The 13496-nt window shown below is 38.9% G+C and overlaps 1 protein-coding gene across 1 annotated transcript; it reads left to right on the top strand.

Annotated features, from left to right (window-relative positions):
- The first annotated feature begins 501 nt into the window (after window positions 1-501).
- Window positions 502-12722, top strand: LOC102218850. Its single transcript, XM_023346411.1, has 6 exons — window positions 502-764; window positions 6702-6929; window positions 7007-7117; window positions 7308-7580; window positions 9782-9886; window positions 11814-12722. The coding sequence occupies exons 1-6, from the start codon at window positions 731-733 to the stop codon at window positions 11909-11911; spliced, it is 849 nt and encodes a 282-aa protein (XP_023202179.1). The 5' UTR covers window positions 502-730; the 3' UTR covers window positions 11912-12722.
- The last annotated feature ends 774 nt before the right edge of the window (window positions 12723-13496 follow it).

The following is a 13496-nucleotide window of genomic DNA, read 5'->3' on the forward strand; positions in this document are numbered from 1 at the left end:
TGGTATTTGGATAACAAAGCCAAGCTCTCTCAAATTCAAATATGGATTACACTTAGGGTGCTTAAACCTTATAAAAGCCTCTGAAAGATTTGTTTTAATAAGCTAACTGATCAATAAATAGTTGATTCAGTGTTTCGTAGTCAGGAGTAATAAGCTGTTGGATATTACTTTAGGTCACTGCAGGCCTCTCACACATCTGTCCATACATGGAAATAGTGAAATATGTGTAGTTACATTACTGTACATCTTGAAAGTGTATAATGCCACCTGCCTTCAACTTTTTTTAGCCTCTTTTACATCTGCTAAAAATGCTAATATCTTCGAAGGACATTGTTATCAGAAACTATTTTTTGTACTTGTTATGCTTCCAGTTGATGCCAACGGTTTATAATAAATGATCACATTTTTAAATGTCACCTGTTTTTTTTGTTGTTGCTTTTTTTAAAAAAAAAAAAAAGAAGACATGTGACATGTGACGTGGTGACGAGCCTGTGACTGATGTGTGAGAATTTCCAACATCACCTGAACGTGTCATGAGGAATCCTGACAAAACAGCAGCGTGAACTCAACAACATGTCTGGATGGGTGTATGACATGTGAAGTGTTGGATTAACACACTTAATTTCAGTGGGTTATAGCACGTGGGCGTTGATGCGTCCTCACGCGCCGTTAAGGAAGTTGCCTTCATTCTACTCCTAGTCGTCAATGTCAATTGTCTGGCGCTGCAGCAATGAGATTTATCGTCCTTTTCCTGTTGTTTCAAGGTAAGTGATTATTACCAGCGCCCCTTGTCAGAGAGCGGGGTTAGTGAATGTCATAGTAAGGTCAGGAGTTGGGTTTGTGTGTGTGTGTGTGTGTGTGTGTGTGTGTGTGTGTGTGTGTGTGTGTGTGTGTGTGTGTGTGTGTGTGTGTGTGTGTGTGTGTGTGTGTGTGTGTGTGTACTTAGGCTAACGGCTGCATGTCATAAAGCCACGCAGCGGTTGCCTCGAGTCAAGTTGCCACCACAACTCATTCTGTGAGCCGTAAACTCTGGAGTCTGTCCAGCTTTTTAGCTGGTCAGGCGCGGGGGAAATTGGCAGAAAAGCCCGTAAAAAAGTTTTATTTTTCTGTCGAGTGAGGCTGGTCATGTTTTCTGGTGAAAATAATCTCCGTAAATTATTCAGCGCAGGTCCCCGTTAGTTGAGCGGCGCTGTTAGAAACTCTGTTTTGGTTCGACTTCCACAAGATGTTGTATGAAATTATTCTGGTATGTTACTTTTATTCATGACATTTTATTTTAAAACCAAGCTTTTTAGACAGGAGCCCACCCACTGTCGGAAAGTAAGTAATTGTAATGTTGTAGACATTTACGTTGCCTGTTACCTTCTGGAGCTGGGTAGGTTTACTCCCAGTGTTCTTCTCAGCGTTTCTTTTTTTTTTTTTTCTTCGAAGTAGTGGCTCGTATTTTTTTTTCTACAGTAGGCTGACAGGGGGGAAGACATGCGGCAAAGGTCGTCGGGACCGGGAGTCGAACCCGCGACGTCCGCGTCGAGGACTGAAGGCCTCCAAACGTGGGGCGTGCTAACCCCCTGCGCCACCACCTCAGTGTTTCTTAACCCTGCTTTCTGAAACGAGGCTCGGGTTTTTGAGAATATAATGTCTGTTTTAAAATGCCAAATATAAAACGATGGTTCGGGACAAATAGTAAGACCCGCAGAAGCCGGAATGTCGGGTTTTACTTCAAGCTTATGGTTTCTATGCCTGACGAAAGCATTTAGTGTGGGCTAAGTGTGTTTATCTCAAGTGCAGATGTTTTAAAAATGAAAACATGTCGTTGGTTCGATGGCTAGTTCTCATGATAAGCATGAAAAAGATATAGGAAATATTGTTTGTTAATTCTCAAAAGATTGATCCATGGAAATGTGTTTGACACTTTGCACAAGGCCCAGTGATACAACAGAATGTGTCGCAGTGTGTATTTCCCTTTTACTAGGAATTGATTCTGATAGCCTTCCCTTTTTTCTTAATACAGAAACTCAGCATTCCAATTCAAATGATATCTGTAATTACAGACTGCCAAACGAAATTAATCCAATGAAATTTTTCATTTGTCCATCCTTCCATCCTCCCTCCTGACCTCCTGACCTAGTGGGGTCGGGAGGGGTGCTGGTGCCAGCGAACGTTTGGAGCGAGAGGCAGGGTACAGTTTTATCAAGTGACAAACTTCAATGCATTTTATTAGGATTCAAAGCCACAAACTAACAAGTAGCAGATAATTACTGTGAACTGGAAAGGAAGTAACTCATGATTTTGAAAGTTTCTTGTGCCCCGAAAATCTGAAAAGTGTGGCATGCATTTGTATTCACTCTCCTGACTCGATACTTTGTAGCCATTTGTTGCATACATGTGTGTAAGACAGTTTTCAGGCTTTAAAAAAAAAAAAAATTCCACTTCAGAATTGGGCACTACTTTGAGTTAATTGCATGCAATTCCAACAAAATTTTAAAAAACATGTAGCACCTTTATACACACAAACAAGCAAATGTTCTAGTATCTGTAATAAGCCCTTCATTTGAAGTCTGTATAACTTGAATTCATACAGACTTTGAATTAAGTCTCTGACTTAATTTGAAATCCTATAGCATAACAGCGGTAAATGAGATGTTTCAAGAATCCTATTTGTCATGAGCTGTCATCCTTTACCAGAGATGAAACACACCCATGCAGGAAGCATGTCATGCATATATTTAGCAACTCTTCAACAGTAAGTGTCACAGCAGGTTATTTTCAGATGATGCGTGGATGTGTCTTTTAGCACATGCCCCCATAATAACTTTATGCTAAGATAGATTAGATATTTCCTTATTTGTAATCTTGACACCAAAGTATAACTTCACAAGTTGCTAAACATTTCTCTTTTTTATTTTGAATCATTTATCATGTCAGAGTTCTCATCAAATTAGGCTACTGCTTCATACTCCAAATATTTCGACTTTATTGTCATACAACTCTTAATATTATTGGATTTTTTTTTTCTCACAATATTATGAGTTTATTCTTGTATTTGAATTTTAGCCTCACTAAGAAAAAAAGCGAAGCTAAGAACCTGTACCATCGGAGCGTGAAAAACGTTCTTCTTATTAAAACGTACGAGTCAGCGATCGGACAAACTCTCGCTGAACCTCAAGTGATGGATTAGAAACATATTGATTCAAGAATCTAAACTTTTTGCTGTTTGATTAAACCACCAGGTTGCACTTTCTTACAATTCTTCCACCAAAAAGGCAGATTGATGCAAATGCAAACAATTGAATACTAATAAAAAGTGTTGCTGGAAACGGCATCATAGCCTGTCGAGTTACACTGTACTTACACAACGTAATCCAGGTGCATAGAATCACTTGGATATTCACATCACTAATCTTAAAATTGTGAAGGAAATGTTGATGATGTTGACAGGAGTGCCATGTTGTAAGGGTTAGTCTTTGTTCCAAGGTCAGTGTCTGTCTTGGTTTCATTGGTTAAAAGGTCGCCCTGCGATAGACTGGCGACCTGTCTTGGTTGTACCCCTCCTCTCGCTCGAAAAGTTCACTGGAGATGGGCACCAGCACCTGCCGACCCCACTAGGAACAAGGATGGATAGATGGTTAAAAGGAAAGGTTGCCCTGCGATGGACTGGCGACCTGTCCAGAGTGATTCTGTGTTTCGCCCGTTGACCACTGGAGATAGGCTCCAGCACCCCTTGCGACCCCACTAGGGATAAAGGTGTAATAAAATGGATGGATGTTTAAATGGTATCTGTTGAAAAGGGGAAAAGAAATAAGGGAGATGGGGGGGGGCTGGTTCTGATCAGGAAAAAGAAAATTACCTCACTGTGAGGAACATTTTGGGGCTTGCAAGGTGCTAAAGAAGCTCCAATGGCTAAAACTCTCCCAGTTGATTCCTCTTTGTCAGTCATGGAAATGTTCGTCCTGCATAGCTTACCCTTTACATGAGTGGAGATGAAGTGTGTTGCTTTGGTTTATCATAATAATGACAAGATAAGCAACATGGGCAAATCTGTTGAATACTGGAACAACAACATTTCATCCCTCATCAACAGCATTGAGAAGTGGATTCTGGCTAAAAGAACAAGATGCAGTTGCTTTGGTAAGCCTCCTCTCTCTCTCTGCCTGGTCTTTATGGTGGTGGTGTTGGTGGCTGGTGAGGGTGAACTGGTCATTTACTGGTCTCTTGGCTGCCTCTCTTTGGCTGCGTTGGTGTTTTAAGGAAATAACTGCACCTTTCTCTTTATGAGTTTTTTTTTTATGGACAAACAATCACTCCTTGAACTTTATTTATTAGAGAAGTGAGAACAATTTACCCTTGGATAAAAGAAGTCGCTCACTTGTTTCATTTACCAAAACTGGACATCTTCAAAGAGCATGTACCAATCCGACAACTTCTGTAAGTTTTGAAACCTCTAGACAGCATCTACCCCCAGTAATAGGCTCTCACTGACTGGCCTATTAGGAACAATAAATGGCTAACAGTAATAGCCAGATAATCACATTGTAGCAATATCTAGACATTGTAAGGACAACTGAAGTTGATTTAAGTGACTTTGAACATGGCATTGTGGTTCGTCTGAGTGATTCTACGGTTTATCTGGTTACATTCAGTGGTTAAAAAAAATGAAGGATCCGGTGGCAGGAAGTTCTGATACTGCGAAGGCACAACACATCGAAACTTAAAGGAGATGAGCTGCTGCAGCAGAATAAGCCACGCTGGATGCCACTCCAGTCGATATTACATCTCAACATCAATCTAAGGATAGAACCTGAGCTGGGCTCCTACCACATTTCTTAGTAATTTGCTGGGAGAAGGCGGCTTGTGAAAGGGCAAATGTTGGGATGGATCTAAGGAGTCACCTAATCCAATTTGAAGTAACACAATCTTGCCTCAGGGAGGTAATGAATGTGTAGCGTAAAGGGCTTTCAGTGGTCAGAGTGACTGGAAAGATGCTATATCTGTTCAGTCCATGTACCATTCGCAGGAGCTTTAAGCACTTAAAGAGATGAGGAAAAAAGTTGTTTTTTATCAAAAATAATTTATAATTATTAGCATACATAACAGTTGTACTGCCTTGGCTTGTCCTCTGTGGTACAGGTAAAAGGAGCACTCTTCGGGACAAGGATTTTACTTTAAAATGCAAAGAGCAATCCGTAAAGTTGAATCGTGGTCCAGAACATGGACCGACTAGCAGACTGATAAACGGCGTAATGGAGGAACACCATTGTGATGACGTGCTGAAGGCAGAGTGTCAGCAAGAGCATTTTAAAGAGACAGAGACCCAATTTCAAGGCTTCAAATTGTGAAGCCAGATATCTTTTAAATGAACGTAGATACTTGATTGAGCCATAATATAGCAAAATGCAGAAACTCTTCTCGCCCTTCTCTTGCCCTCAAGAAATCCAACCTGCTGTGATCACAAGTGTAGAAAAGCTACTCTTTTGAAAAAGGATATTACTGACCTAACCTGTATTTTATATAATTATCTAGGCTTGCTGATTGCTGTGCTAGGTACACCTGTTCAACTTCTCATTTTCACAAGTAGTAAAGCAGCTGATTAAAGTTTAAAGGGACTTTTAGGGATTCATCATGGCGGAAGTTGGTGTGGGTGGAAGAAGTCACCTGATCCATTCTGAAGTAACATAACACTTTTGATGTAAAAGCCTTGTCCATGCATATTGTCACCCTGACAACAAGGTATGAACAGGTTTGGCTTTCAACCCTGTAGTTAAAGTTCACTGGTACTATGTTGTTTATTTGGGTATACGCCTGAGGACAAACAAAGAGAGAGCGCTTTGCTTCACCAACTGGAATTACAGAAATTACAAACTAGACCAACTTAAAAAAAAAAAACAACAGTTTTTTTTATTTACAATATTATTTTGAAAAATGAGACGCAGAATTTATTAGATTTTTTTTTTTTGTCACTCTTATGGAAAAGGTCACTCAAGACTGTACTTAGGGTGTCGTTTAATACTTTTCTATTATTTTTAGCGGCTGTCTAAACTCTGCGAGACACAACAGCTACTACTGTTACGCCCCCTGGCCTCTTGCGGCTCTGCAGTCCTTCTTTTGTTTATGCAGGTTCAGCTGTGAGAGCACACCTTGCTGATTGGCTGCTGGGAGACGGCAGAAGAACAGCAGGCTTCAGCAGATGATGGCCCAGCCAATCAGATGCTGATGAGGACTATCTGCTCCTTATAAAACGCTCTATAACATTTCCTCCCGTGGGGTAACTTGTAGGAAGAGATTTTGTTCTGTTGGCCCCCCTAACATTTGTTTGCATGCGTATGCTTGTAATTGACTGTTTTGGGCAGTTTTGAAGAACCTTAATCTGCTGACCCATTTTTGTTTTGCTTATCCCCGTTTGACTCTGATCTTGATTTAGAAGCTTGTGTTTGGGAGGCATGGTGCTCCCTTTTTGTTCCTTTTGGTTTTTGAGTTTACTTTAGATTGATTTGTTTGGCTGTTTTTGTTTAATTGCTTATGTTTCACTTAACTCTCTTTAATTTGTACTGTGTTTTTGTCTGTAAAACCCACCCCCTTTTTTTTTGTAATAAATCATTTTAAATCTCACTTGTTACTCTGGACACTTCTTTATGTTACCACCCCTGATCCCAGACCTTGGGGTCGTAACAATTACACTGATGCCTTTTAATTTATTCCTCCAGGGCTGCGGGTTAAAGTTCTTGGCGAAACCGGCGTCACAACCAAAGTTGAAGGGTATGTAGGTGACACCATTATCTTGCCAGCCAAAGTCTTCAAAACATGGACTCTGTCCAGAATTGACTGGTCAATATTAAGCAACTACACCTGGATTGCAACGTGGCACCCAGGTGGTATAAACACTGAACGTCGTCCAGAATACAAAGGGAGGCTCTCGCTCAACATATCAACAGGTAAAAAGAAAATGGTCTCCTGACAAAATGCAAATAAATGTTGATTTCCGCTTACGATGTTTTATGTGTTTCTACAGGGGATTTAACGATGCGGGATCTTAGGTTACGCGACGCCATGACGTACAATGTGGACCTCCTCAACACTTCAAATTACAACATAGTAAACCGGGTCCAGCTAGTAGTGAAAGGTAAGTTGCAAATTTTAATTTGTCATGAAAAACATATATATTGTTTTAACATCATCCTAAACTTCCTTAATTTATTTTTTTTTTCTATAACCATTACATCATTATATGTCATCGTTTTGGATTTGTGTGGTGTTGAGTTCAATTTGGGGAAAAATAATCAACTTTTTTTTTCATTCAATAACAATTGCAGAACGCCTCAAGAAACCGACCATACAGCTTTACCAAAATTTCACAAAAAGCGAAAGTGGCTGTGTATTGGTGCTCAACTGTTCTTCTCCTGATACTGGCATCAACTTCTCCTGGGAGGTCGAGCCTTCGTGTCATCACTGCAGCAACAACTCTTCCAGTGACACGTCAGAGCTTATCGCCTTTTTCTTGACAACCCCAGACACTGTAAATCTCACCTGCATTGTCAAGCGCGAATTGGAAAAGGCATCAAGCATTTTGGTCTCAAAGATCAAAGGTGAGTTTGTTGGTTATCATCTACCGTTTCTTTGGTACAGGAAGAAACTGTTGTACCTGGACGGAGAACGTTTCTGTTCCGGTTTTAATGCCTAGTTTGAGATCCACCAATTTAACTGTTGTTCAGGTCAACGATATAATCACAAGACTTTGTTTAAATCTACCAATGTAGATGACATGAAGCCGCATCGCTTTTTGGTTTGGTGTCACTACTACGTAATCCCCTCTACCCAACGCATTCAACATTGTTTAGTTGGTCAGTTGCTGTTTCTGATCCAGCAACTGACCAACTAAACAGTTGCTGTTAAGTTAAACAGTTTTAACTTAGAAATATCTCAGTTTCTAAGTTAAAATGGTGGTGAGAATAAGTGGCTCAACATCGTCCCCACTGGTCCTCAACACAGGCACTCCGCAGGGCTGTGTGCTCAGCCCAGCTCTCTTCACCCGGTTTACACACGACTGCGCGGCCATCCACCCCACCAACACAGTCGTGAAGTACGCGGACGACACAACAGTAGTGGGTCTCATTTCAGACAACAACGAGACCCACTACAGAGAGGAGATTCAGTGGTGTTCAACCAACAACTTGGTGCTGAACACAGGGAAGACCAAGGAGGTCATTGTGGATTACAGAAGGTCCAGGAAGACGGATCACACTCCCCTTCTCATAGATGGAGAAGTGGTGGAACGTCTGGACAACATCAAGTTCCTGGGCCTCCACATCACGTCGGACCTCTCCTGGAACACAAACACCTCCCACCTGGTGAAGAAAGCACAACAAAGGCTCTTCTTCCTCAGGAAACTGAGACGGGCTGGACTTTCCTCACGGCTGCTCGTGAACTTTTACAGGGCGACGATCGAGAGCATCCTCTGCCTCAACATGACTGTGTGGTATGGTAGCTGCACAGCACTGGAGAGGAAACAACTGACACGGGTGGTGAGAACAGCACAAGGCATTGTGGGATGCCCCCTCCAAGACCTGGACTCCATTTACACAGACCGGGTCAAGAAGAGAGCTGGATCCATAGCCATGGATTCCAGCCACCCGGGCCACAGACTGTTTGTGCCGCTGCCATCAGGCAAGCGGTACAGGAATATACGGACTACAACAAATAGACTGAGAAACAGTTTCTTCCCCACAGCCGTCAGAGCCATTACTCCCTGCCGCCCCCCACTCCCACACATATCATAACCTCGCAGTCACACATACATATCCCCCACCCCCACACAGCCATATTGTTCTGCACTTTGCACTGTCACATTATCTGCACTTTGCCATAATTGGACCTGCTGCTACTTCTTTGGATGGTTGAGTGCCTTTAGTTAATTTAGTTGTATATATTGTTATTATTATTATTGTGTGTTTGCTTATTTTTACTGTATATATTTGACCTTTTGCACAGGAGCTGCAATGCAGTGGAAATTTCGTTGAATTCTGTTCAATGACAATAAATGCTATCTAATCTAAAAAATGTATTTGTCTCCGCATAAACTGCGATCAGAAAATATTCTTTGTCATTTGCTTAGAAGTCAGCTTTCATTTAATTTATGTGAGAAATTCACTATAAAAAGCCTAAAGGCATTTAATAATAAAATTTTTAAAAAAAGCCAGAAGAGGTTTGAAATCAGTATGAAACCAGATGTGTAGATTTACTGTACAAAACAAGGTTGACAAATTCATTTTTTGATACTGAATCAAGAATTTCAAGTTTTTTATTATTATTGTTATTATTATTTTTTTAGGACTTTATTTAAATTCAAAGGTTAACACAGGGTTTGATATTTTGAGTACATCTCCACATGCTTCTCAAAACGGCTCGTTTACATGACAACAGCGACCGCAGTCATAGGCGTAAATCCCAGGGGGGTCGGAGGTCAAAAACAAAAGTTATGAAACGGATTCTGGCTCAAGGTTTCTGTCTGAACTGGAGAAGCTGCAGTTTTTTTTTACAATTTGAATGTTTAAATATGTTTTTTATGGTTTTTGTTTTTTTTTTACATATAAATTTTATCAATTGTAGCAATTTGAGATCTCTGTAAACGTAAAGTGTGTGATAAATAACATGTTACCTTATTTACAGTTTAATCAAACGTGTTAAGGTTTTTTTTTTCAATTAAGCTTTGGATAGAAAATACCTCTCTGTTTAACATGTACTTTTAGGTATATTTTACTCTGCTTTATGATCTTTTTTGTTCTTCTAGTGCCAACATTCAGACGCCAGCAGGATTGTGATTACATGTTCGCTTGGGGATTCTTCACTGCATTGCTGATTGTGATCGGCGTGATTTTACTTTTCCATTTCAGAGGTGAGACAAAAACGTCCATATTATTCACTTTCTTTGCATGCGCTCACTGATTGAGCATGCAGACAAAACTATTCCAATGGAAGAAGAAAAGAAAAACCTGAACATTCAATTTATTTTCATATTAAAACATTCATACCCCAATGAAGAAGGTCAGATTTAAATTAAGGGATGAAACAGAACTGCAGTGTTACCAAATGAGTGGATGGATACAGAAGAGAAACAAAAAAAAAAAATCCAAATCATTTTGGTTTAGTGAGAAAGTTTCTTAAAAGTAAAAAAAAAAAGAAAAGATTGCCTAACAAAGCTCAAGTTCTTTTTTAAATTTTGTTTTAACCTCGTGCTTTTTTTTAAAGCGGCTCTTTTCTGTTTTAGTCTCTAAATTTGTGTATCCCGGGAGTTTAAATATGACATCCTTAAAGAGTTTCTCCTCAGAATAAGGAAAGGCTAAAACATGTAAGGCAGGAGATTGCTAAAATGAGGTTGGCAAAATAATTTGACTTCATTTGTTGAAATGAAATATTTGAATCTTCATATTTCTGTTTACATTTCCACTTCTGAAACACATGTATAGTATGATATATTCATAATAGTAATATTTTAATAGTAAATATTGTTTATATAGTGATTTAAAAGAATGAACTATTCATCCAGTCACCAGGATCGTCAGTCCCTTTAAAAAAAGAACTTTTTCAGATGGACATGCTGCCTGAGACTTTTCTGAACTGAAACTGTTTGGGGGATTTCCCTTTGGAGTTGCATGTTACTTTTGTTTGTCGCTTGTTCTCTAAAACAAGCGAAACCTTTGGTTTGGGTTTGACGCTTCCTCTGTTTTGGGGGACGGACCTGAAGAACTGGTCTTCTTGCCCCGCCTGGCGTCTGCATCAAACCAGCGCAAAAATCTTACAGTGGCAAAGTGGTTGTGGATAAAGAGGGTCCAAGTTCAACAAGACATGCTACAAACTCTGCTTTAAAATCTCTGCTGACCACCAAGAGAAAAAAAAAACCTGGTCACGGAGGAGGACCTGGTTTAATTCCAGATTATTTTTACTTATTTACTAGACAAATATCTCTTTATGGTTTTATAAAGTCATTCTGACTTTTTCGATCGAACATGTTCGTTAAATTAATGTGAAGCTAAACTATGTGCCCGTGGAGGAGCAAATCTTTGCAAAAACGCTTAATTTCTTGATTCATTTTGCACGTTTTCAAGAAAAAGACTGGGATATTCTTATGCCAAAACCGTTTAAAAAAAGGATCATTTTTTCATGACTAAAAGCACACATGTATGATATTAAAACAAATATATTGTCTTAACATTGTAAAATCAAAACTTTGAATGAGAAAAATTCAGAGGCTTACAAGGATCATGAAGTTAGGCACTTGTGATTTAAAACAACATGCCAGAAGTCCTCTAGAAATGAAGTGGTAAAGTTAGGCAATGCATCAAAGTTGTATCTGGAGACTTGGAAATTGGTTTCTGTCTCTTTAAGAAGCTCCCATTTTTTTGACACTCCCCCTTCAACATGTCATAACAGTGATTCTCTGTTAAAAGGTTAATAAAGCAGTTATGTTGTGAAGACTTGCTGAAGGCGGTGTTTCAAACAGAACAGGAGTTTCTTAAAGAGACAGTGGCCCAATTTCAAGGCATCGATTTATGTTACTTTTGTTTTTTTGTTTTTTTAGTAATATTAGGAATGTATAGCACCTGAAGGTAACATAGTTACTTGATTGTGCTATAAAAAGAGACACCATATGTCTGGAAAATACATAACACTGTTCCTTTAAGTACATTTTATGCCTGTCTATCTGTATTGGACTGAACTGTGAATTGTAATATCTAGTAATTCATTATTTATGTTCAACCAAACTATAACTTTCTTTTTTCAGGTTTGGCCAGCCAGACATTGACATTGTGTTTTCATTTTAGGTAAGATAACCGAAATGTTCCAGCAATTTAGAGGACTAGGTATTTCGCCTGTGACGGATTCCAACGTTCCGGCGGAGAGTGTGACTTCCCAAAAATAAAAGTCCTAACTTTGACATGGTGGTTTTAAAAGGAGTTCATCTGTTAAGAAAAAAAATACAAAAAAACTGGGTCTGTTTCAATGTTTCTTTGCAAAGAAACAATGATTGAGATAAACAACAGGGTAAAACTTTTACCAGGATCACTGAGACTCTATCGGTCCATTTAATTTAATTTAGTTTAAAATATTCATTTCACATGTCTGGTCTACATTATGCCTGATTTTTTCATGGTTTTTTTTGTCTTTCTTCTTTTATGTTGAGCTTTTTTGAATTGAGATAGTGCCGCCACTTGATCAAATTAAACATTGACCGCACCCAAATGATCCAGTATGGACAAATCCCATATTACTTTGCATATTAAATTAGCAATGATTTAACTTACATATGGCCCAAAGCTGTAAGAGCACATAAGCAGTATTTGATGTGGGGCCCCCAATTCCTCGTAATATCCCGCAGCACTAGCTGTGTTTCAGTGCAGATTTGCTGGAATCTGGCAGAGAGGGCCTAGTTTAATTGGTTGACTGTATAGGCAATCCCTGGTTGTTTTTTATATTTGCTCAGATGGATTTGAACACGCACAAAAAAATGTAATTTATCAGATTGTAACTTGAATACATCAGAAAGACGACGCTGGTTCTTTGCACTTTGACTCAGGTTGAGGTAGATCCATCCAGATTTCTCTTATTGTCCCATTTCTATACAAGAATCTGGTTTTAGATCTCTTATTTCCATTGAAAGTGTTTATAATAATAATAATGATGTGTGTGTATATAGAGTACAGACCAAAAGTTTGGACACACCTTCTAATTCAATGGGTTTTCTTTATTTTCATGACTATTTATAAGGCAAGAAATCCCACTTATTAACCTGACAGGGCAGGTTGACCTATGAAGTGAAAACCATTTCAGGTGACGACCTCTTGAAGCTCATCAAGAAAATGCAGAGTGTGTGCAAAGCAGTAATCACAGCAAAAGGTTGCTACTTTGAAGAAACTAGAATATAAGGGGTATTTTCAGTTGTTTTACACTTTTTTGTTTAGTGCATATTTCCACATGTGTTATTCACAGTTTTGATGCCTTCAGTGTGAATCTACAATGTCAATAGTCATGAAAATAAAGGAAACTCATTGAACTAAAAGGTGTGTCCAAACTTTTGGTCTGTACTGTATATATATATATATATATGTATATATACAGTATATATTGCACTAAACGTTAGCAGCCTGCTGAGGATGGCGCTGTGCAGCTTCAAATGCGGTTTCCTTTTTTTAAGCAGTCATTCATTTGTGATTTTTAAACATTTATTTTCAAAATATTTTTTTGATTCTATCCCAACATCTGCTTTTTGTAACTTTATGAGAACACCATAATGGTACTTAAATGTGTGATTGAATTTCAAAGATTGGATGGGTTTTTTGTTTGTTCCATCTTATTGTGTATCTGTTGTTCTGGCTGTTTTGGTTTTTTTTCCAGGTGAAAGTCAAACGCTGTTTTGTATTTGTTAAATAAATGTTATTTTTTATAACTCTGTTTGCTTCTTTTTGATGTTGAAACATAAACATTTAAAAGAAAGTAGTCTCGTTAAA

This window comes from Xiphophorus maculatus, chromosome 14 (assembly GCF_002775205.1).
Source record: "Xiphophorus maculatus strain JP 163 A chromosome 14, X_maculatus-5.0-male, whole genome shotgun sequence".
NCBI lineage: Eukaryota > Metazoa > Chordata > Actinopteri > Cyprinodontiformes > Poeciliidae > Xiphophorus > Xiphophorus maculatus.

Coding starts and splice junctions, on each gene's coding strand:
- LOC102218850 (XM_023346411.1), top strand. CDS start 731: ATGAGATTTATCGTCCTTTTCCTGTTGTTTCAAG. Junction 765..6,701: donor CCTTTTCCTGTTGTTTCAAG/GTAAGTGATTAT, acceptor TTATTCCTCCAG/GGCTGCGGGTTAAAGTTCTT. Junction 7,581..9,781: donor TTTGGTCTCAAAGATCAAAG/GTGAGTTTGTTG, acceptor TTGTTCTTCTAG/TGCCAACATTCAGACGCCAG.